At 42.8% G+C, this 27676-nt stretch overlaps 1 protein-coding gene across 1 annotated transcript; it reads right to left on the minus strand.

Moving 5' to 3' along the window:
- Positions 1-773: 773 nt before the first annotated feature.
- SYCP2L (synaptonemal complex protein 2 like) lies at positions 774-27334 on the minus strand. The gene is made up of 32 exons (XM_075495622.1): positions 27299-27334; positions 25960-25984; positions 24859-24944; positions 24640-24728; positions 24504-24538; positions 23612-23754; positions 23109-23161; positions 22698-22743; positions 21807-21899; positions 21657-21717; positions 21129-21277; positions 20233-20293; positions 17750-17868; positions 17238-17307; positions 17026-17071; positions 16365-16410; positions 15241-15305; positions 13631-13679; positions 12383-12438; positions 11718-11772; positions 10997-11153; positions 9816-9865; positions 8616-8712; positions 8087-8178; positions 7861-7924; positions 6018-6149; positions 5108-5232; positions 4381-4475; positions 2816-2915; positions 2677-2735; positions 2066-2135; positions 774-833 (listed from the first exon to the last, which is right to left on the minus strand). The coding sequence occupies exons 1-32, from the start codon at positions 27332-27334 to the stop codon at positions 774-776; spliced, it is 2484 nt and encodes an 827-aa protein (XP_075351737.1).
- Between the last annotated feature and the right edge of the window lie 342 nt (positions 27335-27676).

Consider the following 27676-nt stretch of genomic DNA (forward strand, 5'->3'; position numbering starts at 1 on the left):
TAGCATGATTTATCTGCTACTCACTTTCAAGAAACTTTTGATGCTAGCTTATCTAATCCTAACATTGTTCACTGTGCTTTGAACTCTCCTAGAAGCCAGTATTCACCGGTTTTTAAAATTTCTCCAGCTTCACTTGCCATTTTCTCTGCAATGCTCCAAGTTTCTTGCCCTCCACAGTCTCCAGTTCGCCATCAGGCATCTGGCCAATATCCAGTATATCCCTCTGTGCTTTTATCTCTGCAATCCAGAATTGAGTGGCTCTGGTTTCAAGCCAGCAGTTCCCACAGTGCTGGATGCACACAAGAAGCTACCCCTAACACATCCCACACAAGGTATACAGGACTCCAGAGTAGCTTTCCACAGGCATGCACAGTGCATCAATTCAAAAGAAATAAGGAGATTGTTATCCTATGCAAACAATATTTTACTTAGAATCAATCATTAAATGCTTTTACATTTGATAAAGGCATTAGCAGAATACCCAAAGAAAGCCAGTACTTGCATCAGTTTGGTGGCTAAATCATATTTAGTTCATTTTCTATTTCTTTGATATTTAATGGACTCATCTTGCTTTTTTGCTGATGTTATCACCACAGGGGTCAAAACTGGACCACTCAGGAGCGTATATTCTTTTTAAGCAAAAAAAGGCTCAATATCAATGTTATTTTCCTCCCCTTTTCATTTAAAATAGATTAACAACCTTCACAGGACTGTCTTCTCTACGCTGCATAAGGTGCTCAAATGTTAAGAGCTCTAATGGATTCAGGGGTTTGCTAGTCAGAAGGAAAAATCAACACGTTGTTTTCTACTGCCTTCTTCATTGGGAGTTCATACTGCGAGGAAGGAAAAAAAAGATAATGAAAAGATTTCAAAAGTTTATACAAACATTTACATTGCATAAGAAAAGAAACTCTAGAGATACTAAAAGCACATTTAGATTCAGCTTTTAATTCTCAAGCACCCACCCTGGAACAAGGGGCTGCAGGATGAGCAGCTCCCATGATATGATTGCTCCTTCCTCAGCCCTACCCCTCTTTAAAGGCGTCCTTCAGCAGGAGCACCTCTGGTAAGGGAAAGCCCTATGTGCCTAAGCAACTCTGCGCTCGTAAGGGAAACTTTTCCCTATGGAAAGGCTCAGGATTCCAGCTTTAACAGCTAAAAGAAACAAGCATCTTTTTTAAAATCCCAGGCCCAGTCTACTGTAGTGACAACAGGCATGGTTGCTCCTTCAACACAGGGAGCCTTCTTCAGCTCTGTGCAGTGCAGACACATGGCATTACACACATCATAGTAATCCATCAGTTATTGCAGGAACACTAAACCCCCAAAGCCATTAGGTCTGCGCATAAAAACTGGAACAGCAGCAGTAGCAAAAACACAGGCACATGTGATGGAGGGGACAAGATGGAAACTAAGCACTGTGTCAACATTAACAGAGTATTCAGCTTAATCTACAAATTAAAACAAGGGCATAAATTAGTGATCAGACTCTGAAGAGTTTAAGAGCTTAAGCAGAATATTTAACTGGGATATAAGGTAAATTAACAAATTTGTGTTTTGGAAATCAAACTTGGAGGCATAAAGACTAGATGTTGCTAGACCCAAAAAGCAGATGAGAAAGCATGCAAGGTGTTGTTAGGCTGCAGAGCTCCTAGCCAAAGAACGTCACGGATGCACAATTCCAAGGGCAAGTGGGACAAAGTGACAGAAGAGAACTGCATTAAGGGTCACTAACTGCACAGAAACCAGCCTCAGGATGAAGGAATCCCTGAGATATGGACCCAGGAGAAGCATCACTACCTGATGGTCCTGGTCCTTACCTTCTCCCTTAGGCAAGTGCTTTTTGACCACGTTCTCTAATCCCTAACAGGGCAACTGCTGCTTTCTCGATGCTTTCCATACATCAGGACCAGGGGTCCCCACAAAGAACCAGCCCCACAGATCAGCTAACCGAAGGTTTCCCCTCCCAGGACTTCAGTTTCATTTTCTTACTTCCAACACTTATCAGTCAGCCCACAGCTTGGAGTCCACCACCCGTACAGAGCTGCCTGCATACTGCACGTACCATTGTATTCTGCATAGTGTCGGTAAAACTCTTTGCTGTTTCACCCAGGGCTGAATCAACAGACTGAATTCTGGAAGAAAAGTGAGCTTGGCTAGTGTGTCTGTGAAGCGTTAGTACTTACTGATGAACAAAGATATTTATCAATAAAAATGAAACTGAGGATTCCCCCTTTTGCAGCTTTTTGCCCAGCATTTGCACCAACAGCATCTTTTATATAGGAAGTGATCACCTCTTTCCACCTCCTCTGACCCCTAGATGCAGACATGACCAGAGGGTGCACCTTCTTCCACATCCTGGTACAGGTCTCTTAACATATGTGCCTGTCCTGCACAACTTATAGAATCATAGAATCATTTAGGTCAGAAGAGACCTTTAAAATCTTCAAGTCCAATCATGCAACTTCCCACACAGAGAGTCCCTCATTGCACCCTAGTCCCTATTCAAAACCCTCATGAGGCTGAAAAGGCTCCATCAATGGACACCAAGTAGAGATGCCATACTGTGTTCAGAATACTTCCTGATATACCAGCGAGGGTACCACCAGCCTAACTAGTGCCCTCTTTGACCATCAGAGGACTTGTGAGCACGCAGGACAGCTGGTAGAGACGTACCTTTGCTTTTGCTCGTTGCAGAAAGAATTCAATTTGAGCAACTGCGCATTCCAGAAGTCCTAAAAAGAGCCCCAAAGAAAACCCCCGTTACTTGGGAAGGGGTACCTCTGCAGGCTAGCACACGAGAAGTCGTACACACCACTGCGTCCTTCTCCATGTTTGCCAAGATTTGAGTTTCCTTCTCAAGGCTGGCAAGCTCTTCCACAACAATCTTCTGGAAGGTCTCCAGCTTACTCAGCCTAGCGATGGAGAACAGAAACAAGTTTGACACTTTAATGTGCAGTAGCGCAAGGCAGATGACAATCCCTTCGGCACCAAACCTGCCTTTAGGCAGAAGCAAAACATCCTTGCTGAACTACATGGGCCAGTTTTGTTCTCAGGTATGTCACAGAGCACGTGAATAGCTGTACCAGGTCAAACTGAAGATGAGTTTAGCTAAATAGCCTGTCTCAAATAGCAGCCATAACGGAGGCCCAGGACAGCACGTACAACAGGGTTCCCAGTGCAATACTTGCCCTGCATACTCTCCCAGCCTCCAGGGATTTCAACAGAGACTTCCCAAGCTGAAGACAGCATCTTGGCACAAATAACGTCTGATGGGTTTTCCTACCATGGGTTTGATAGACACATACAGTGTTGCCACAGGATACCAGTGATTTCTAAACCTTAACCAGCAAACACCCTTATTCGCTTGGGTTTGCCACATTTCCCCTGGCAGTGGGATGCCAAGCCATCATCTGGTGACTTTAGAAACTACGCTTCTGGGGTAAGGCAGATTTGGCACAGCTCTCTCCCCAATATCCCATGGCTCTGGTTGGCTCCAGGTTACTTGGTTAATAACATCAAAGCATGGCAGCAGCTCACCACCATTAACTCTTTATCTTCCACCCCAAAACGTTCCCCAATTTTGTTTTTGGAACACTAACTTCTCCATGTACCTTAACAACAAGCAAATTCTGCTCATAGAGATCCTATTGATACCAGGGATTTTGCACTTTAAAGGCTATATTTCATACTACATTTGATCTTAATCCTGCAAACTCAATGTGTAGTAGATATGGAGCCCGATAGACTCACTCATATCTCAGGCTCTGCTTGTATTTTGCTTGTAAGAAATCCATAACTATTATAATTGATTTTTTTATTTAGCTCCTATCTGAGAAATTTGACAACCGTAAAGTAAAATGACCTGCTTAAAGCCCTATCTGGAGAGCGCCTGTAAAGTCCACTAGCTGGCATTTATTCCATGCACATGGAAACAATCAGCGGAAATGGGTCTATAACAGACCCCTTACTTTTCTTCTCCCCCACTTCATTAAGTAAATCAGTCTGGCTTCTTTCTTAAAAGGTGTAGAAACAGAAGCTGCTGAGTGTAACAAGAGGGTTTTTAAACAGATTTGTGAACACTAATGACAATCACAAGACAGTCTAAGGACTGCTTCATCAACTGCTCCTAACTCAAGCTTGCTTTGCATTAATTAATCCAGCCACTCTCCCCTTACAGGAAAAGTAGGATAAATCACAGGACCTATGCTTCTGAAACTCTTCTTACAGCAAAGGAAAAGAGACACACACACAAACTATTTTGCCTTATAAACTATAATGAGCGCAGTAGCTTAGTCAGGTTCACTTAAGAGGCATTTCTTTTCATTTCAAAATTTAGACAAAGCTAAAGCTGTTTTCAGCCAGTAGCAGACAGCTTACCTGCACTCATGTATCTGGTTCAGCAGGGCAGACACGTTCTTCTCTGAAGACCTCAGGGCGTTCTGCGCGCTGGTCTCCATCCTTTTGTACCGCAACTAAATGCGGGACGTGCCATTAGATATAGGCAATGGCCCAAGCCAAAACCTAGAAGTCTAGTTTGCAAAACCTTTCCCTGGAAGGCAAAACCCTCCGCGGGCTGCCTCTCAGCTTAGCAGAAACCATCTTAAGTCAAATTTGAACTGAAGTGAGATGACACATAGACAGGGTACTGCAAATACGAACTGATTTCATTCAACCACACTAGTTACGCCAACAGACCTCTATGTAACCCATGTGACTTCAGGTCAAAGTCATGCCATCCTGCCAGCAAAGAAGCAAACTTCACCCATACTCCAACACACTTAACTGCACAAAACCAGGTCTTTGTTAGCACCACTTCAGACCAGCATTAATGCTAACTGTGTACATTTTAGTCATAACTGATTTGTAAATGCAACCACCTCTAGCCTTGATTCAAGGACTAGTGCTAAAAATTTAGTGTAAATACCTAACACCATCTCAAAAACAAAAGTCACGGTTGCACAATACAAAGTACTGATCCAGTATGATCTGCTCTTGGGCACAAAATATAGATGGAATATTTACACTAACTCCCCTGGTGATAAAAAGGTAATTTACTATGAGAAAATGCCACACACAGCACACATGTTAAGAGAGTGCACATTACCCAGAACAATTTCTTTAGTTGGCCAATAAAGCTTTCGAATGCAGTAATCACCCCTGAATCACTGAAGTCTTCACGCAGCATCTTGGAAAAAAATGCATCATCCACACCATCATCCATTTCCTGACCTAGGAGAAAGCATATGCCCAGTTAGTACCGTGCTGGAGGGCTTACTGGAATGTAAACCCTCGTGCTACTGAAGGGTTCATCGTTCATGTGAACAACAACATTTGTTAGAGAGCTCAAATTTGAGTCTTGCTTTTCTAGAACTCACAAACAGGAGGGAAACTGCCCCAAAATGCACTGAGAAAGACTTGTTAGAAGAGGAAGACTTGCATGGAAGAAGAGGCACAATACTAGCCAAATGCAGAGAGCAACATATTTACAGGTAATGAAGCAAAAGCACAGCACAATTTAAAAAAAAGAGAGTCAGGTCACTGTTTTCCTCTCTTCTACTTACTCATTGCAAGGAAAGCCTAACCCCCTTCTGTTCAGAGTTAGCAGCATTTTGCAGTTACTTTGACCATTATCTAAGTGCTTTTTTCAGGTTTTGGGGTTTTTTTTTGGGGGGGGTGGGGGGGGTGGGTGGGTGGGGTGGGGTGGGTTGTTTTGTTTTTTAATAGCTCTGGACAACCACTATTCAGAAACACTAGAAAGTGCTGGCATCATTGAGGGGCTTCTCAACTGGACGACTGTGGTTAGGGAACCCAAATTTCCTTATTCACACTTCTACATATGTGGTATCCAATGGCAGTGCCGCAATACATGCCTTCTGCTACATTTTGACTTTTGGAAAAGGTATCCTCCCTACAGATACCTCTCTTGAAGCTTCCATGTGATTGTGATTTCTACCATCCAAAAAGAAAAGCTGAAAGCATTTAAACACTTCACCTTAATTGCCAACCTGATTTACCTGTTTGAATCTCTGCTTCCTTCTCTACTGAATCAAAAAGTTTCCTTGGTTTATAGGAAGTGTCAGAGGACAAATGACTTGTTTCCCAACTGGAAAATTTAGGCTTTTTTATGATAGTGCTGCTTAATATATCTAAAAAGAGAACAGAAAATGTTTCAGAACAGACCTGTTCTTTTTGCATGAGGTACGTGGCAGTACCTACCAGCTACTCAAGCAAAAACCACCACTTGGAATTACCAATCCTGCAGAAAAGCAGGCAACTTCATTTTAGGGTCTGGCATCACACTTACAGGACAGGACAAGATTTCACCAGCAAGTCTCTTCCCTCGCAAAAGCAGGCAGCTAGACTGCCTAGTGCCATGCAGATAACTGGAAAGCTACAATATCTCTGTCTCAAAGGCAGCTTCATTTCTTGGCCCACTATTCTAACCAGAAAGAAAACTCTTGCCCAGCTTCTTCCCCTTCTCTTTTCCAGCCCAAGCTCACAATTTGTTTATGCTCATTTGTTCCTGAGCTAATTTCAGCTACTGCTTAAAAAAAAATTGCATAAATACATAGGAGAGAGAAAAACTGTTCACACCTATAACAGCCTTCTTTTCTTCAGCTTCACTAGAGTTGCCATACAATTACTTTTAACCCCGGAAAACCCTTAGGAACACGGTGAGGGAGGCTACAGCCTGTATTTTAAGGAAAACTTGCAAAAAAAAATCATCCCTTTGTCTCACTGTCCACTTTTCTGAGCTCAATGAGGTGTCTGTGTTTGACCAACCACCTCTCTGGAGTCTCCATAGGGCAGAAAGCAGGACGGTGGTGGAGCCCAGGACAAGGGGGACAGTCGGACCACAAGGAGCACACTGAAGTAGACCGAGGGTTCACGGAGCAAGCGTTCAAATGCAGTCACATACCGCACCTGAAACTTCTGAACATAACCCTGTTTCTGCCTTCGCATGGTATCAACTCCTCTCCCACTGTAAGACTGTACAGTAAGCAGTGATAAAAACCAAGTCCTCAGCACTTATCTTCCCCCAAAATTAAACAGGTATGTTGGTGCAGTGAAGGTATATTCTGCAAATGCTGAACGGATAAGAGACATATTGGGAACACAAACATAGCCAGCTCATGAGAAAGGGAATGCTTTTGTCCGAGACCAAAGCTTCAGTGACTTGGTTCATAGTCACAACAATAACTTTAAGACAGTCTCTCTCAGAACTACATCAGCATCAGGAACATTGGATGAAGACAGCCCATTGCTGCTCGACTTTCTTGAAGTTCAGTTGTTTCCAATCACAAAAGAGACTGTGCTGCAGTTTTGACTTAGTTTGTACAAGTTCTGTTTCATTAAAGAAAGGTCCTTAAATATCACTTACCTAAAAGAAGCTACAACAGTAATACAAGTCATCATTTACCAAATGCTTATAACGATGGTCCACATCTATATTCTTAGGTCTAAAGAAAGTCAACAACTTTCAGAAATGCTTATTTTTTAAAATTAATTTGCATTGCACTTTCAAATCGTTAAAAATTAATTTTCTGGCCTCTTTTACTTATTTCACATATTTTCTTTTGGGTCACTGGGTTTGTAAATCCTCAGCTCTTAATAGCTACACTAGTAGTTCCCCTGTGATCAAGGGCAGGATGTGAGTTAGTGATGAACTCAGGAATGTCTTGCCATAGCCTGTCACAATATACAAAACAGAGAAATGGAAGATATTTCTTATGCAAAAAGTATCCTTCAAATATCAAAAAGCTCAGTGCCTACTTGTCTTTGAAAGAAAATGACAACTCCATCAACACCCCTTTCTACTTTTTAAACAGCTCTTCCATGTTATCGAGACTGACAAACCTGAGTCCTTCCGCTTAAAACTTTCTTCTTCTCTTGACAGTTTGTCAGATGCATCATGAAACTTCTAAGGAGAGAAGGACAACAGAGTAAGAAGGTACCCATCCTGCACTGCAGACAAGCTGCCAGGGACTTGTCTAGTTATAGGAAGCAAAGCGACATGATGCATTGGGTTTAGTTGAGAAGTAGCTTGACAGCCGATTAGGAGTTTAAGCACTGCGTACTGCACCTGCGTGGCCTTCTCCTCATCACCGGAATAGCCCTTGGTAGATGCATCAAGTGACAGGGGACCCCCTTCGCGCTCCTCTGAGAGTATTTGATCTGCACGAGAGATCAGCCAAATGACACAGGCAATAGAGGTTGAATCCTGTATTGACTAGAAACCTCAATTTAATGACAAACACAGAAAAAAAAAAAGCCACCACCCTCTCCTTTATCTCTTCACACAGGGAACAGACAGTGGCTCAGAGTCCAAAGGCTGTTTTATTTCTGGCTGCCAGCTAAGTTAAATTCCTTCACCTCTCATTAGCCCCAGCTAATGTCTTCCCTGCTCAAGAGACTTTATCTACAAACACTTAGCAAGCCCTCATAGCTATTACAAGAAATATCACAAGGCAGAATGCTTATGAAGAAAACATGAAGGAAAGGCAAAATATTAAAAAAACCACAAACACACACCAGAAAAACTACCTAGAAAACATACACCACACATATCAAAAACATTTCTGATGCATTGAAGAAGATTAAAAAAGAAATACCAGCAGGATCTCCTGTAGGCAAATCATCTCCCTTGGAGCTGGATGTGCTTTTTTTCCTTAGCATCTCCTTTTGAGCTCTTTGCCTTGATGCTTCCTGCTAAAACAAAGCCAAGTCTAAGCATGTATTTTATTTAAACATTACTACAGAAGTAGGGGTTTGGGTTGGGTGTTTTGGGGGGGGGGGGGGGAGTTTTGTTTATTTGGTTTTTAAACACACTAAGAGCAGAGATACACTTGAAATATGCCTAACATATGGATAGCGCTCTCCAACACTGAAGGAGATCTGCACCCTGAAGTTCAATACATGCATAAGTTCTTCCTTTAGCCATTAGAGTTGTATAGCGGATGAAGTTTTTCATAAGCAGAATCAGAGCATTTTAGTCAAGAGAGAAAAGAAAAGGTTTCCAGGGTAAAATAAAAGCTTTGAATGCAACTACCAGTTCTGGAGAGTTTTTTCCCAAACTTTCTGTATTTATGTGGGGACCTTTCCAAAACATTTGATACACAGCACTGCCTGGGCTAGGCACTGGAAGAGTTTGGCATTGCTAAACTGTATTTTATTTTGTTTAGTGTATGTCTGGTCCACTAATTCCCCCATCAGTATAATCCATGGTTAGTTTTCCCAGAGCTATAGCTGAAAGCAGAGAAGGGCAGTGCATGAACATAGGACTTGGAATAAAAGCCCTGAGAATTGCCAGCAAAATGCAGAGGAGAACATGAACTTTCCCAAGGCATCTGCTGGCAGGACAGGGCAGAGGACAGCACGGCGGCACAGCCTGGTAGGACCTAGCTGGGATTTCTGCAGGTATTTGGATAGGCAGCTCTAGCTCTTGGCATGCCCCTAGAGCCAAATTCCTTCCTGTTGGAGTGACCACCAGCCAAGGCAGGTGTCACATCAAGAATGCCAATTCCTGCCCAAGTTTCCATCTATCACAGGTAAATATTATAGTCTTGGAACAACTTGCTTAGGGATCACGCACAGTTGTTTCTATGAAGTTTCACATGTTTTCCTAAGACCTCCGTGTTTCCCCAGCCTCTAGTAGACCAACACAGTCTCAGCAACACTTAGTAGGAAAATTTGTCCATCAGAACATTTGAGAAGAAAGAATACACCAGTTTATTTAGTTGCAACTCATTTGTACACATTTTGCACATGTAATGTTTTTAAATCTGAGGCATCAAAGCATGACACCTCCTTACCTTCTTTGTCTGGTAGTCACTGCCACTACTCGGGGAAGACACTGGAAGCACTGCAAGGAGAAAAGCTTACCTGGTTACTGACAATGTAACTGCATACCTTATCGAGTTAAGGTTTGCATCGCAGCTAAATAATCCAGTTTTGAGTTTGGTTTTCTAGGCATTTACAAGAAAAAAATTCACAACACTTGCATTAAGCTTCAAAACCCCTTTCTAACAAAGCTTCTAAATTATGCTGGTGGATGGAGGGAGCTGACTTCTAAATGATGACTTTAAATGATGTACGCAACTCGCTACATCCAGAGTGGTTGCCAAAAAAGGGGCAGGCTCATCAGCTTGTCTGATGGTCCCCACATCCCAGCCAGGGCACGTGGTCTGGCACTGGAGTGAGAACAACTCCTCCCATGGAAACACAGTATAAAGCGTAATTTCTCCTTCAACTTTCTTTTGCTTTTTCATCCCTACAGAAACCAACAGCTACCTGAGCAAGGCTCATCCTCCACAAGAGGGACAGAGACATTCCAACTCTTTGAGGGCAATTTAGTTTTAATTTGGAGGTCCCAGCAGCCGACGCAGCCACAGAGCACAGCCAGAGGGGAGGTTTGCTGTTGGTCAGGCCTGAGCAGAGGATGCTATCAGAGGTTATCACATCTGATTTTGTAAATCACTCTGAGGACAATTGGCCTGTCAGCATACAGATAGGGAAGCAGCGTGCCATGGTCTGCAAACTGTGGTTTTTCAAGGTTTATTCCCCAAGTCAACTGTATTTCTGGAGAGATGAGGAGAGAAAGTTGGAGGGAGGAGGTATGGCAGATTGAGAGATCTTCCTCCTCTTGTGTTCAAGAGCACCAACGCCGCCATCAGCTCAGCACCCATGGGCTCTTCAGCCCCATTACACAGAGCACTGCACGCAGGCAGACATTTAGGTGCCTAATTTCCACCTAGACATTTGGACGCCAGTACATTCACCAGAGGAAAGAGGACAGGAGCTCGGTTCTTCCAGCACAAGGGCGTGCGATGCACCTCCTCCACAGGCCACCCCTTGCTGCTGGCCTCGAGCTTGCTCTCTCCTACTCAGTTCAGGACTCACCCAAATCCTCCTTCTCAAACCATCATCGGCCGTTTCCTTATCTGCAGTACAGTACGTCATGCACAGCTGAGTGTCAACAGGGGACCAAGCTTACCTTTTAATTTACTTCTCACCCTGGGTCTTTTTCGGGTATAGTCAAGAGATTTTGGCAATGACCGTTTCTGAGACTCAAGGATCCAGCTTTTTTCGCTCTGACCAGTGCTTGTATTTTCATCGTTGCTTTCAGAGAAGAGATGTTTCCTGTAACCGGACTAAAGACACTACTAAGAGTGAATCCTGCTCAGTCAGCTCCCTCCATCCACCCAGAAGCCTCCCAGCCATTCCCCTTCATTAACTACCAAATCATTCCATTTCTTCCTCCCCACAGTGCAATACTTGAAGTATTTTAAGCTGTGAAATCTGCCAGAACAGCAACAGTTAACTATAAAACCAGCAGTATAAAAGCACTAAAAAGGCAGGTGCTTGCTCTTTGCCTTGTACATCCTCTGTCCTCATCTCTCCCTCCCTCCTGCATCCAGATAAAAAGCTCTCGCAAGGAGGAAAGCCTCAGCATGCCCGAGCTGCAGCCAAGAGCACAGTGAGGAAAAATAACGAACACAGACATTCAGTCACTGGTCTGGCAGTCCTGGTGCACCCTGAGCACTGCTTTCAGTAGCCGCAAGCGGGTTATTTTGAGGCCCCCCAGGCTCACATTCTTCTGCCTCCACACTGGGTAAGCCTTAAACCTCAGCCTCTTTAAGGGTGCAACTGATTCATACAGGTGGATACACACAGCAATCAAAGGCTCTAGGGATGAAAAAGCACAGACGACTTACCAGCCTTCTCTCAAGCTTGTTTGATTCCTCGTTCTTGTTTCCTATTTCATAACTCCTGCCAAGTAACCCAAGAAGACCAGAGTTAGACCAGCAGATGCTGCAATAGCACATCACAGCAGTGCAGAAGGGGCACAGCCAAATAGCAATGGCAGGGGGCTCCTTAAGAGATCAGCTGGAGAACCAAACTGTTAATGTGCAGTCATTACCCAAGTTTTTCTTCTTTGGTTGGTTTCTGAGAGTAGCAATCTGGGGATACCTGGAAATTAGAACCTTTTAAAAGAAAAAAAAATAGGCTACATACTTAGAGGTGGCAAGTCCCTGGCAGCTTGCAATAACTGGAGGTGGCCAAAGCAAGGCAGAGGTTTTAAGCATTTCTCAAAAATTAAATCAGTAATTTAGGCATATGATCAGGGAAGGGGGATGTTTTAGAGTTAAAGTCTTATTATTGTCAAAGTGGACAGGAGTCATTATTCTCCCTCTCAGGTACTGTTTAAATATTAGTATTGATAACATCCACAGATACTGTGGCAGCTAAGCAAGGAACTATTTTATTAGAAACACCACACAGCCTTTTTGATCCCAACTTAAAAAAAGCTTAACTAAGGCAATGAACTCTTCTTTCACAGAGCAAAAAGTTCATAAGTGTTGCGTGTATTATCCTGTACCTCTGATTTTGTGGAGAAACTTTCTGGCCAAGAATCTTTCCTTTGGCTTCAGCGACCTAAAACAGAAGCAGGTATTTGTCTTAAAAGTTCAGTTACCCTGTAAAATAATCTACAAAGTTAAAACGTATCAGGACTGAAAAGGGCTAGAGGAGGAATAAATTATGAGTCCAGCATGGAAATTCAACTTTTTTAATGGAGTGGGATTTGTTGATTGAAACAGTGTCATAAATTATAATAGACAAATTTTTGTTGTCTTAAACCGGAGTTACTTTCTGTTTTCCTTGCTTTGTGAAGAACGCTCATTTTGAGCACTAACATCATAAGAAATGTCATTTCAAGCACTAACACCGCTAGTAGCAGCGTGCTGTAAAGGCAGCGCACTGTCCCTGGACAGCCTTTGGACGGGGCTGCCGGGACCCTGGGCAGGGTACCATGAAGCAGGGTACCATGAAGCAGGGTACCATGAAGCAGGGTTTTATGCTGACACCCAGTGGCAGTAGCAAGGACTGGACGGTGTCCCGTTTATAACAGAAGTTTGGGGTGTCCCGTTAAGCACCCATCGCCTCTGAATTAACCGGCAGCAGTGACAGCACCTGCACCAGGGAAGAGGCTGAAAGCCAAAGGGTTTGTACTGTGGAGCCACCCGGACAGAAGCCATCAGGAGCAAGTTTTCAGCTTCCTGGGAAAACCCGCACTGGTCAAAGTTTCAAAGCAGAGTGACTCATTTTTATTCAGTTTTTCTAACAGTCTGCAAATATAAGTCAAGCTGAATTTCCAACAAAAGTTTTGTAATGACTGGCTTTAACCATGGATTCCCAACATGCCAAGCATGGCTTGAAATGGATTTCAGTCTCTTCTGGTTTAGCCTAGGAGTACAAAGCGAAGGATGCTCAATCTGCTTTCAATATTCAGTAAAATGCAAACAGAAGTTGGCCTTCAATTGCAAAGATATCCCACAGCCTCACTCAAGCAACATCTCAAATTCCTGTTGCAGTTGGTTTTATCATACAGTACACACCACAAGATTCAAGAAGTGATGAGCACTCTCCTTGCTCCAAAAAAATATTTCCATGTATAGCACCATACAGAAATACAGGACCCTCAGATTCCCAGTTGTCTGTTTTGCTGTAACAGCGTGTCCATCCTTACTGTATTTCTGCAGTAAGAGATATCCCCTGCTTTGTTACTACTCTGTTAGCTGCTGAGCTGGGACCTTAGCACATCTAACAGCTTCTGTCTCAACTTTACCTTTTCATGACTTGCAGAGTCTGAGTTTTCAAAGTCATAGGTTTCCTTCCTGCAAGACAACATATACGTGGCAGTGACATACAATAGGGAAAAGTGACCCTATAGAACTTCACTAAAAACATGGGGGGGATAACGTGGTCTGTTTCTGCTCCCCTCCCCTATGAACTCCATTATACAGCAAATACTCAGATACTTTATATGACTAAAAATGCTGTTTTCTCAGCTTCTAAAAAAAAAAAATACTTGTTCCTTTCCTACTTAGTCTCTATTATTGTCTGTCTTGATTCTCACTCTTTCAATTGTAAATTTTTGATTTTAAGATAAATATTCAGAAGATGCAAGTTAGCCTATCCCTGTTTATGTAGTGGATGTTTTGTTCCCACATCACCAATAATAGTACGTGGTAGGAAGAAACCATGAATGGAAAGATAATTTCAGAAGTATTTAAGAGAAAAAAAACATTTAATTCCCTTTTGAAAATTCTAACATTTACTGCTTGTTCTCTAATCACTTCTCTGTATGCATCTAGATTTTGTTTTCATGTCTTTCAACATTTAAACTTAACTGTACCTTTATTTCCTTCTCCAAATCCTACAATTATTGCTCAACGTACAGTACACCCTCCCCTTCTTACTAGTGAAAGAATAGGAAGACTATAGAACTGAGCTCCTCGTTAAAGCTTCCCGAAGGAAAGAAACCCTCATTTTCATACGAAACACTAGAGGGAGCAGGACCACCAAACTAAGAAGTTCTTCTCCACCTCTAACTTCTACACTGACGCTCCTCTTTTACAGCCGGTATTTGCCGCATCGAGTTATTTGCTCTTAAAACACAGAACTTGTAGTAATGATGAAGACCTGCATCAAGTTTTCCCATTCTTATCTACAATCAACCACAAAATTCATCTAAACACTTGGGTTTTTTTTTTTAAGCTAAGAGTCAGTAGACTGAAGCAGGACACCCAAGGAAGCCCTGGAACAGCCAGAACCACAGCAGAGATCCTTGCGTACAGTTCATTTGCTCTCCTGCCCAGCAGCAGATGTTAACTTGCACACAACACTTGGCAGAGGGTGCAGGAGGAGGGTGCAACAAGACAGACTTCCAGTGCCGCAGACTGCATACGGCCCTCAAACCCTCAAGGGCTTCTGCCCGCAGTGCCACTAGCTTTGAACATGAGCAGATGGATGCATACAGGTGAGGGAGGGGGACAAACCGGGAAAGAGACCGTCCTGAAACACTAGGATGCACGATGCCAAAGAACTGGGACAGCATCGGAAAAAGCTTAGGTATTTGTGAAATAAGCTGCCACTCATAACTCAACTCACTGCGAGATGGGAGGATTACGGTTGGGTGAGGAAAAATGGAAGGGCCAATGTGACATAGTATCACAGAGGTGAGGGCATTTTTGGCAGACTAGAGTTAGCTTCTTAAGTATTTATCGCTTTGGGGACCCAAAGGTTCCCAGTGAGACAAGGTATGACCCTTCATAGCCTCCTGCTTGTTTTGCTGTCTGTTCTGTTCAGACAGCCCACCCCGTGAGCACTCCCTCCCCCCATTAGTGCTAGAAATGGTCTAAAATCACCTGGTACACCAGTCCTTGTGTGTCATACCTGCCTTCAGTCCTCTGCTTGGCCAAACTTGTTTTTCTGTTTCTTTTTTCCCAGGTAGCATCATTCTGAAAAGAAAAGGGTGCAGGATCCAAAACCACAATACGCAGAGTCATGTTCTTATCTTAGAGGCTGCTAAAAGCAGAGATAAGGCATGCCAGGAAATTTCATTCCTCCTGTCACAACAACTGTCCCGGTGCAACCGTTTCCTGCAGTTCTTTCCTACCAGAAAGTATGGGACTCCCAGAGCTGAAACTGGGGGGGCAAGGGCATGAGGATACAGCAAGAAGTAGTTCAAAAGCTTTGAATTCATTGTGCAGTGGGCAAGTGTTACCAAACCTTTGACCTGTCAGTTAAAAAATAATTTAAAAAAAAATCTAAACCTAGTACCTGGAAACGTAAACCCAAGAATAAGCCTAAGATTGTGTAAGAATCACATTTAAGTACCTGCTCCAAATTAAAACTATTACTTTGGGAATTAAATTTCTCATGTAGTGCATAGATTTTTTTTTTATTATTATTATTAATACCTGGACACATCAATAGCAATTTCCAAGTGCTCAAGTTGTCTAAAGAAACGCAACTCCAGATGGCTCTCGGTTACTTGTTGTTAATTTACCCAGATAGCAAGCTCCTATGCCAGGAGCAGAGAGACAGATCTAGTGTGGGAGGATCATTCAAGCTTGGATACAAAACTGAATAAACATGTCTGTAGACTTCCAAGACTTGCTTCCTTTCAGCAAGCAAGCCTTTGCTCTTGCAGGCTCCGTGTAAGTCTTGTGACATGAGAGTTTGTCCCACCCAGGGCCAGGCTGGTTGCCCACACACCGTGCTCCTGGACACAAGCACAGCACACCGCTGCCAGGGGGTACATACACTGAATAAACTCAGCTGAGCTTGAATTACTTGGTTGGGCCACACTAGAATGAGGTTGGCAGCTGTTGCCTCTGCAGCTCATTCCTGGTGCTAAATGGCACAGTACATCAGGTATGACACTACATGGGCTCAGGACACTGCCCAAGGGCAGGAGTGGGTCAACCCATCCTAGCTTTCTTCTGCAACTCCACTAGAGTATCTCTTCCCTGCCCCATATCTCTTCACTCAGGTGGGCCCCAAGGCAAGCATACCTTTGGTGTTGACTCTGCCACAGGTTCTTCTTCTAAGGGCTTCTCACTGGGGACAAGAAGACACATGAGGGGAATGCAGTGCTGAGGGGCTGTTCATTTAAAGCCCAAAGAGTCAGTTTGTGAAGTACTACGAGGAAAAAAAAACTTGCACCAATTAGCATCAAAGCAGTGGTTTAAAAGGTGTGTAGGGAAGAAAGCTAATCAGTCGCTCTACAGAAGTCCAACTTGTTAACTATAAGAAATGCTGTCCTGCAAAGCTCTGAAAAAAATGGAATTACTAATGCCAAGGTGAACTCAAATTCACATCTTTCACAGAAGTCATGGTCCTCATTGTGAACAGCTACATATCTGGTGAGCTCCGGTTACACAGCTGAAGTTAAGCTCTCTGTAATACAGCTGTATGCTCATCTTGTATTTGGATTAAATCAATTATGAGAAAGAAAAGTCACACCAAAGTAGCAGCCAAGCCAGTAACCAAACATCACTGTTCTGCAACTCCAAAGTGCTGTAACTCTGGGCAACCAGCCTTGCTAGCCAGGGTTGCAAAACAGAATCTTTTTTTCCATTTAATAATTGATGGAATAAACCTCAAAAATCACATGCATTAAAACTCTAGGGGAGGGAAAACAAAACAAAACAAACTAGAAAAAAAACCACTCACCCAGGCTTAGCTTTCGTCGTTGGAGATGGAGTTTTGGACTTTTTTGCTGAAGGAGGCAAGGAAGCTACAGCTTCACCCTCTGGACCTACTATGAAACACTTTATCTGCTTTTGCTGTAAGGCCCACAAAAGCAGAGCCTTCACCATGCCACCTGGGCGACATTTAACTGTGTCAGACTTAAGAAATCGAAGGGAGCCATGCCTGACCTGAGCCTTGGTTAGCATCTTCCACATCAGCCTGCTGGCTCACTGTAATCACGGCGATACCAGAATTAACCATTTTCTGCTCGGAGACATAAAACCATGAACAGAGCATGCATACGACCAATAAAGAAGTGGGTTCTTCTAGGAACAGAGATTTTCAGTGCTACCCTGTGGCAACAGCTGGATGACAGGTTCATCATTAGCCACACATAAAAACATCTGAGGTTGCGTATAAGTGATACTATGAGCTTCTCACTAAGAGCATCCCACCATCCCCTTATAAGAGGGAGTAAAATTTCTTCTTTCTTTTTAAAGCGGTTTTGCCAAAATTGCAGCTCTGGAGGCAAGTATTTGGGCTGACTTCCCACCAATACAAGATGGAGTTTGAAAACATTGTTGGATCTGGGTACAAACTAGTTTTCTTTGAAAGAAGGTTTTAACCACGCCTATAAAAAAGCAGACTGGAGGATGGGGGGGAAAAAGGGGCACAAGGACAGTTTCACCACACACCAAACACTTACTGCTGCAGTGCCTGTTAACTGCTGGCTGTGCTGAGCGGCTAAGTTGTCTGTTAGAGTCTCCACGTTTTCAGAGTTTGAAGGATCTTTCCTCCTCTGTGAATTAGCGGACTCAGGTATCGCTGCAGAACAGCAATCGGGGTGAGAATATCATTGCAGTAATTGAACACACACACACCACCACCCCCTTTCCATTCTTACACATGTGCATAAAAGCATAATAAGTTGTACTGTTAGGCGCAAACATCTCAAGATCATGTTTAATAGAACAAAAACATCAAACATCTCCAAATGACCCAGTACAGAATTGCAATGCTAAATGAACAGCATCTCAAGCCTACCCCTTCTAAGCCACTCGTACTATATGAATACATATAAATTTATCATCCGATTGCTACCTTGTCTTCCAGAGCTAAAAGTCGTGAACAACCCTTTGTGTCTGGCTGAAGCAACATACCAGTGGGATCTTCCACCATCTCCATTTCCCTCCACTGAATCTCCACTGGGCACTGCAAAAGTTGTTTCACTACAGGTGAACTACCTTCTGCCCTTTGTGCTCCTTGATTGCTTCAAGTAGTAGTGCCCACCTTGTACCTCTGTGCACGCTTCACAGTGGGCACTGGTGAAGGACTTTCTCCCTCACCTGCACCTCCAGAATCTGGAGGACTTCCATTCTAGCTCATTTTGGGTTGTAACTGGAGGAAAATGGGAAAGACTACTGAAGAAGTTACTGCCTCAGACATCTAGAGCTGGAAGTAGCTCTTTCGAGTATTCAACCTGGAGAAATCTGAAACGCACAGTAACTAAGAGGGAAGTAAAAGTTTGCTTTTAACATCGGCACAGAAAGAATGCTACCTAACCTAAGGGTTCTTCAAACTTGTGACTGATTTCCAAGACTGTGGGTGGTAGCAGTAGAAAAAGACGCGAGAGCTCATCTTGGAAGATGTGGAAATATCTGTTAAGCAAGTTACACCAAGGAATAATCTACACAAAAAGTAATCACTTTAAAGAACTGGAATACAACCAGCTTTGCAGCAAGGGCATATCCCAGCCTTCAAACAGAAAAGACCACTATACAGAAAAAAGCCACCTCCCAAACACTTTGATACTGAAATTGAGCCAAGGAAACATTTCCTGTTTAAAACCAATTTTGATCGTGTGCACCTCTTTTGCTTTTGTGCTGAAAGCAACTTTTCCTCAAACTGTGTCACAGCCTTAGTGGGGATTTACAGAACTTCAGAGGACAGAAGGAAAAGAAGGAGCTCCTTTCTCTTCCCCTTGGACCATTGCTGGGCTTGGACCTTCCTTTGGGTAAGGCACCCAAGCATTATGCCTGTGCTTCAGGCTCCGTATTCCCTTGACATCTATAATTTGGAACGAATTTAAACTCAGCCATAAGATCCTGGAAAGAGACATCTTGCAGGAGATGTTCACTGGCAGCACGGGAAGCGACACCATTTGATCATGGAAACTTCAATGTGCTCAATTCAAAGAAACACAAAGCATTGGCCGTAGGCCGGTAAGAAGGAACTAATGGCTATCCCAGGCCCAGTTAAGAGCCTTTCCTACTGCAAGGCGTGCAGCTATGCTTGTAGTTGGGGCACAGGCAGAGCAAGCCCTGCAACACAAGGTATTTATGGCAGCGCCCGTGATGCCTCTGCATATGGCAGTGGGTCATCTCCTGCAGAGAGGAGCTGTGCTGCTGCTCATCTCTCTACAAACAGGGACTGCAGGTGAGCGTTTCTGCTCCCCTGGCTGCACTTCCACAACAGCCCCAGGCATCTCCAGGGCATCATCCGCTCTGTGTGGGGTAAGGGGACTGGAGCACACCGTTCCCTATCACATCACCTTATTGAGAAGAAACTGAAGTCGCCTCCCTGCGGGAAGCCTTGGTAGAGGCTGCCCCACCACACACATCCCGCTGCGCAGAGGAGAGCCCATTAAGTGCCAAGGTGCAAGCACAGGTCCATCAGAGGACCTGTGCTTCCATGGACACACAGATGCCACTGTCCCCTCCTGCAGGGAATCTCCCACAGGCACCTGCACAGCACAGCCAAACCAGGAACCATGCATGGGCAAGCAAGGGAGGATAGATGGGTGCATCCCACCACACCACACCTGCAGGTGGAGAAGCACTACTGCACACTCTTTGCATGTCAGAGGTCAGCCAGCAGCTGAGATGTGTCTTGCCAGGCTACCTGCAAGTGCATGGATCCCACGAGCAGTTCCCCTGCCCATGCAATCCCAGCAGCACATGGCCACGGCACCCCATCCTCACTCCCTGGGCTAGAGGGACTCAGCGTCCACCACAAACACCAGTTACCAAGCTCACGAGATACAAACAGTAGAAGATTGAGCTTGGGGGTTGTCTTTTTTATTTTTTAATGTGGTTAACTGCAAGCTGTGGACTGCAAGTGAAGATACTCATTTAAATACTGAACAATTTAAATTTCATGAAATACAATAATAATTTTAAAAAAAATCACCTGCTTCATTCTGCCTGGCTTGCTTCCCAGCATGGACAGACTCCTCTTCAGCCACATTTATCTGTTCGTGCAAGTTAATTTCACATGAAAGTGACCTTACAAAAAACAGAGTCTTTATCTAAAGTCAGCTACTTAATAACAAAACTAACAGTTGTTAATCGCCAGCAGCAAATCATTGGATGCTAGTTGAGCTGACCATTTGGAAATATCTCTGCTTCTGCAAGGATAAACGACAGCCACTGTGCTATGGCTGTTTACTGTCACGCGAGATTTTCTGCAAACCCCATAGACTGTGGATAAATCACGAGTATAAAAAAATTAACCATATTAACATTTACCAAAAAAAAACCAAACAAAAAAACAAAACACCACATCTCCCATGTTTTTACATTAGCTTATAAAAAAATTTAGGTTTTAAAAGTACTTTTAATCTAGAAGTACTATCTACAAAGTCAATCTAAGATTTGTGTCTTGCAGCATCCCTTTTCTCCAGGTTCTCATGTCACAATTTGCTCGTCCTGTACAATGTAACACTTTGAGCTGGTGTAAGGGCATATTTACACTTCAAATTAGGCAATTATATGCCATAGGTTTTATTTCCTACTTTGGAAACTCAGCAAAAGTCATCATAGCACACTAAATTGATCAAACCAGTTTAACCTTCCAGCATCTAAACCATAAATTTGAGTCCCTTGAAACTTCTTCCTGAAGTCTCCAATCTGTCTTTTAGGCCAAAGCTAAGAACATCTGTACAGAGAGTCACAAATCTTCAAGGGGAAGACAGATATATAACAGACATAAAAAACCCCAAAGAACCCGCACTGAATGTTTTTGCCCAGAGTATATCAAGTAAAATATAATTTAGAAAAGAAAAAAACCTCACACTAAGAGCTTACCATCATTTTTTCATCTCCCAGAACTTTTCTAAGTATACTTAAGATTTCAAACTCAGCACTGAAAGATATTTTGATTTTTGTGGCTTCTGTTTTGTTAAAAGTAGCAGGAATCTTCATGTAAATTTTAACAATCTTTTCTCCATCACGCTCTGTGTAAAAAAAGCAGTTAGATCCATTTTAGAACAAGACATTCAGTCTATCACCCCAAAAACATTTGAGTAAGTGCTTGTTTGGTTGGTTTTTTGGGTGTGTTTTTTTTTTTTATTAAAGTCTTTTAAAACAGTCGCTAGCACATCTATAAACTGACCCCTCAACTTGTCCTGCTTGGGTAGGGAGGGTAGGTTATTGTGCTAAACGGGCCCTCAGACAGTCCAACAAGCAGAGGTAGTGCAAGGTGACCAAAGCGCATGACAGGGAGAGGGGAAGACACGGGACCTCTCCTCAGTGATGGGTGAGATTTTAGGTTGGCTCCCTGCGTCTTGTGGACCCGCAGCCAAACAGAGGATAATGCTGGTTTGAAAACCTTACCCTTCAGGCTGTAACTGCCGACTGCTTCTTTCGCCAGCCTCACCGAGTCCCAAAGAGCACCCTTTGAAAACCAAAGCCACCACATCAGAAGGGCTGAGCGAGCACCCGCGGCGTTAGGCTAACCCAAGGCCTCGTGGGCTTTGCTGTTACCTCGTTACTGTCCACATAGAAAGTCACGCTCTGGCTGCCGGTGTTGAAGTCGATCCAGAACTCCTCCAGCTTCTCGTCTGATGGCTTCTTCACCTGAGGAAGCACAACAGCAGTGCTGCCGTTCCCAGAAAAAAACCACAACTGCTGGCTCAGTTTTCTTTAACAAGACAAAATTGGAAAAAGTTGTGCTACATATGTGTGTACACATATGCCTACCTTACAGAAATAAGAGCTGGGATCAACCTGCGAATTTTCAACCTACAGCTCACCCAACCATACCCACAAAGTCGGACGTGGCTCTACATCAGCCCAAGGAAAGGCAATACACAAATGCTCGCACGTTTGTGGCAGGAAAGATCCTGTGAAAGTTTTCTGTGTTTCTGAGCACTTGAAACAAGCAGAAGCAGTGGAACTGGCTTCCATCAACTTGGTTTTGGTTCGATACAACTGTCAGGTACAGTGCCACAAATACATCTACTTAAAGACCAGTAAAGCAATCTGCAGGATCTGTAACTGTGACTATGACCTCTCCTACACGGGCATCAGGCTAATCTTGTTTTCTGGCAGTCTGGGAGCAGCTCTGCTGGAGGAATCAGAGTTGTCTTGTCCTCCTGTTTCCTTTCTTCTGTCATCACCATGAAGAGAAGCACTGCCTCTATCATTTGGCTGATGCAAAAGCAAAGTCAGCAGCAGTAAGTTGGGAGCTAAGCAACAAACAAGCAAACTTTCTAACTAGAATAGAAGGTTACACTCTACACTCCAGAAAATTAGGCTCTTTTAATGAAAACCAGGGAGAAAAAAAAAAACACCACACACACACACACCACAGAAAGTAACATTTTAACTGCGGTAACACTGTAGGGAAGGTGCCACCGTGCTAAGGACTATTACCTCGTTCATGTCAGCAAAAGCAGATATGCAAGGGAATGAATAGACTCTGGAAGAAAAGCAGACTTCACATGATGCATTCAACATCAGAGTCCAACTTTATGAAAGGTAAAATCATTAAGATTGGTTGCTAATCTTATTGTTCAAAAAAGAATTAATAAATTCCTAGAAGTAAATTAAGCTTGGAGAAGCTTAGAGAATATAGCATTTTAGTAGTAATGCATTGTCTTCATTGATTTTACTTTCAAAAGAACTACCATTAAAATGAATAAAGTCTCTTTAAGAATTTAATTATTCATATATGTGATGTAAATCCTTTTTTTTTTTTAAATATAACCCAAGTCAGTTTACAGTCCTAGTTCTTCCCCTCTGCAGTAATGAAGGCATCAGTTTAGTTGTTGGTTCACAGCTTACCTTCTTTCATCCCCAAGCCTTTCATTTAGCTGGTTAAGAAATTTTCTGCAGTCCTTCAAGGCAAATGACATCTTATTAAAAAACAGGCTACATTTCCTTTGCAAAGAGTTATTCTATTGGGCTGCGTAACCTCTACTCCAGTTATAAGCTTTTAAATAGTCAGTGTGTTGCCAAAGGCCACTGGGAAGAAACACTCAAGTTGCTACAAATCGTTCGATCCAACTTATGATCAGCAAGCCTCCAAACATAAACCACAAAAATTAACTTATTTATGCTTTAGAAGTAAAATAACTTGGAAGTAAAAGCTATTTTAGCAATATGCCATTCTATATTTGCCAGATTAAAAAAAAAAAAAACACCATCCACAAATAACTAACTAACTTTGTGTATTTATAAAATCAGTTTGTAGGAACTTCTTACAAGGACATCCTGACTGAACTCAAACAAAACTAGCCCCTATACAGACTTGTCAAGTATGTTGTTTTCAAAATAAGGACCCTCACCGTCTCAAATTCTCTATCCTTGATCTCTTTGAAAGCTTCAGCAAGATAGTTATCTTCAAACCAGTGGTGAACGAGGTCATCCCTCCATTTTTTTGTCATTAACCTACAAAGTGCTTCTGAAAGGGCAACCTGAAGGTCATAATCTACATGGCAAACATAAGCACAGGATAAATATCCACCCCAGCATAACAGAGGGTTACAGCATTGCTTCTCTTGCGCAAATATACTATACAGTCGTATTCATCAGCTAGCTTCAGGTTCACCTAGGAAGACAGCGGAGGGTGACAGCCAAGCGTTAGCTCCAGGCACCCTCAGCTCCCCCCAGCTCAGCGAGGCTGAGGTGCAGAGCACTGATAACCACAACACACGTGTGTCGGGAGATGTTCTTAGGGATCAGGGAGAGGATGGGCACAAAGCCTCATCGCTAACTCACTACAATTAAGTTACATTTCACATACCACGGTAATGCCCTAGAAAGTGTTACTGCTAGGAGAAAAACAAGACTTCATTCAAGAGGCTATAAACCTTGTTCACTGAAGTTTGTCCACACCATGGGAAAGTAGTTAAATTTTATTTTTTTAAAGACTAACAGCAAGCATACTTTGTAAACATGTACATAAAGCTGATCTAATTGCCTTTCTACATACATCAGTTTAGCTCTTCTTATTAGTTAATAAGAATTACTAATACTAACCGGAAAGAATTAATGCATTGTTGCATCTAACAATTTTTGATTAATATTTTCTTAACATACCATCTGATTTCCCCCCCAAAAAAAATCAACTATCTACAAGGAAATAATTTAAATTATAATTCAACTGTAATAAATAAGCAGATGAAGTAAAGCTGGAGAACCCCAGCTTCATAAGAATAACCACTAAGTACTTCTTACCACCAACCTCCAGTATAGTTTTTGCAAGGTCTTTCCTGAAACAACATAATACAACAAGTTAAAGTGGAAATAACTTTAACTCTTGTAGCTAAACACCATCTTCCCTGCAACAAGAGTTGGAGGGAAAACCACTTACGTGAGCGAGCACATCTCTTCAGACAGAGGGAATTTCTTTCTCTCCTCCCGCGGGACACTGTCAAGTATAGAATTGAGGGTCCTCAAAGCCTGTCCCCCCAGAGAGGAAGGGGCAGAATAGGAAGGGAAAGAATTCAGTAACATATTTTCCACATTTATCTAATTACACACACTTGTGTGCACACATATCTGTATTTTCTTCTCCTAGTAGGAGTCTTACCTCCTGCCGCAGAGCACAGCAAATATTTGCTTCTGTCACTAGATGCCCTAGTTCAGGTAAAAATAAAGTCACCAGCTCTTTCTTCCCTAGAAAAATCATTTGAAAGGTTACAGCTAGCAACGAGCTGGTGTCTGTATGAAAAACAGTTGAAGCAACTACAGTTTGTGGTGTTGAAGGAGTAAAAATGTCCCAGCTGGGGATTCAGTTTTAAACAAAGCTCACAACTATCTAATCCTAGACAGAAAAGGGGACTTGTAGCTTCTCTGTAAAAAAAGCTCCAGATACTTTAACCGCTGACCTGGATAACTATTTAAATAGGTATAGGAAGGAGAAGCTACTTACTAACCGCAACAGATAAATCTGTAACATACAGCTTTTGACAGTGTCAACAGAGCAAACCACTAGAGTATTAACCACAACACATTCATGCCCACTCTGCTCCCACTAGAATAAGCTACAAGGACAAATAAGCTCAAGTTATCTGGCCCACAATGTAGTGCTTCATTTTTACACGACTTGTGAGCCTGGATGTCTGGGCCCATGGATACTTGCTCTTTCTGAAAGCACCTGCTCCCCTGCCCTAATGGAAAGCCAGCTGCAGCCACAGACAAAATCTTGCTGCTGAAATGAATGAGACAGACAGACATCCCTCTGCCTGGTTAGGATAGGTGAAGGAGTTACCACGTTATTCTGTGACAGTGGTTGCCTTCAGAGAGGGAATAACATCAGAAGCTGCTAGGAATAGACGTGCAAGAGCAGACTGTCTAGCCTCAAGTCCTGTCAGAAGCATCATTTACTCTGAGCATTGATGCCAACCATTTAAACAAGATACCACGGCTACATTTTTTTTTCTCAGCATATTCAAAACAAGCAAACGAAGAGAAACAGTAAAAGGTTTTGTGCTCCAATGTAAATGTTAATGAAAGTTAACTGAAGGGAAATTAGCAGGAGGATTTGAAGAAAACACTGCAGAGAGAAGGAGGGGGAGGTAGGGAGCGGAGGGAAGAAGAGAAAGATGATAGAGTTCAAGCAGAATTAAGAAACGTGCTCCCGAGACTGAGATTCAGGATATCAAGGAATAGAAGGAAAAACAATACTGACCTTCATTACTACACCTGCAAACCACCTGATGGAAAAAATAAAGGAAGCCTTCGTTAACACACCACAATCCAAAAACAGCAGTACTCGAAGTGCTGAGGCGTTTATGCCCCCACTGTCACACCTTTCAGGGACTAAAATCACATAAACCATTACTGTACCCACATCAGGAAAAGCAGTGCCACCTGATACAGGTATATCACATATGGTCACCCCGATCATACAGGCTGGCATTATGCAGGGAGGGTAAAGGGAGCAAAGCACCCACTTCCCCCGGGGATTTCAGCAGCATTTGAGAATGCAGTGCCCTCAGGTTCCCTGGAAAACCCACATCGTGGCATCGCTTTGTTACTTTTATTGCCCATATGGGCCTATGTAAAAACACGTTTTATGTTCACACACTACAGTACTAGATATCATAACATACGATATCTGAAGAGTGTAAAAGTCCATTGAGGAAAATTAAAAGTAATCATTAATAAAAAAAACACAACCCAAATAAAACAATACACTGTCCTCCACAGTGAAAGTATATGGAAGAAATGGACCAGGAAGACAAAGAAATCAAATTTTGACAAATGAATAATTTATAGAGTGTTTCATATAATTTCAATGTGGTTAGTAGAGAAAGAAGAAAATCTGATTTTGCTCAAATATCTTTTACCAAGTCTCCTAAAAAGAGTCATAAGTATTCAAATAAATTCTGATGCACAAAGTGACATAGTTACTGCAAGCTACAGACAAGATTGAGGGAACAGCTTGGGGAAAGAAGCTAAAAGTATTCTTCCTACTGAAAATTTACATCACTAGGCCTCCAATACCTTTAAAGTTATGAATATTTAAAATAGAAACCTAAATGAGAACTGTAAGCAGTTCGGTTTATTCTTTAAAAGTAAATCAGCTGCTTCAAACACTACAGGAACGAACGGCCAGGACGACCTTGGCAAACACATTTGCGCATAAGGTGCAGCTCATCAGCAGCAACTTGGGTTTTTAAACAAGGCCTTCAGCACAAAAGCTTTTGTTTACAAAATGCATCAGAACTTCTTGCATATTTTCCTGCAAAAACAAACACTTGGCTTCATGTTAGCAAACGAGAAAACACTGCAGCCCTGTGCAGCCCCACAGCAGCTTCTCCCAGGTGTATCAGATCTCAGCCTAATGCCAGCCCAGAGCAGACTCCTGGGCACTGCCCATCTCCACCACCTGAGCTGCATCCCAGGCTCAGTCCTAGAGCACAGGGTCTGCATAACTTTTTTTTTTAAACAGAAAGCTGTTTGTGAACAGTAGCTTTCTTATCTAATAAAGGCAACCCTTCTGCCCCCTAAATACACATACATACCAATGCAGAGTCAAAGAAGTCTTCAAAAAGTAACATCAAAAATTTATTCTCATTTGGGTCGATGAGGTTCACAAATGCTCTTGCTCTTTCAAACCACGATACCAGGTGAAAGTTAAAAGAATCAGTTAAAACCAGGGAAGAAGAGCTAATAATCCTTAAACTAGATATATATGCAGGAAATCTTATGCATACAGACAGCTTTTTTTAGTCCTTGAACTTCAGAGTCATGTACTGTGTCAAAAGCTACACAGCATTAAGGAGCTCAAATTTTGCTAGGAGGACATGAGAAGTGCCACCCTCACACCCACTCAGCAGGGCTTATTCCCCCCCCACCCCACTTTTGTCCTCCTTTCTCATCTCGAGACACCCACTCGTGGT

This window comes from Mycteria americana, chromosome 2, assembly GCF_035582795.1.
Source record: "Mycteria americana isolate JAX WOST 10 ecotype Jacksonville Zoo and Gardens chromosome 2, USCA_MyAme_1.0, whole genome shotgun sequence".
In the NCBI taxonomy this organism is placed as follows: domain Eukaryota; kingdom Metazoa; phylum Chordata; class Aves; order Ciconiiformes; family Ciconiidae; genus Mycteria; species Mycteria americana.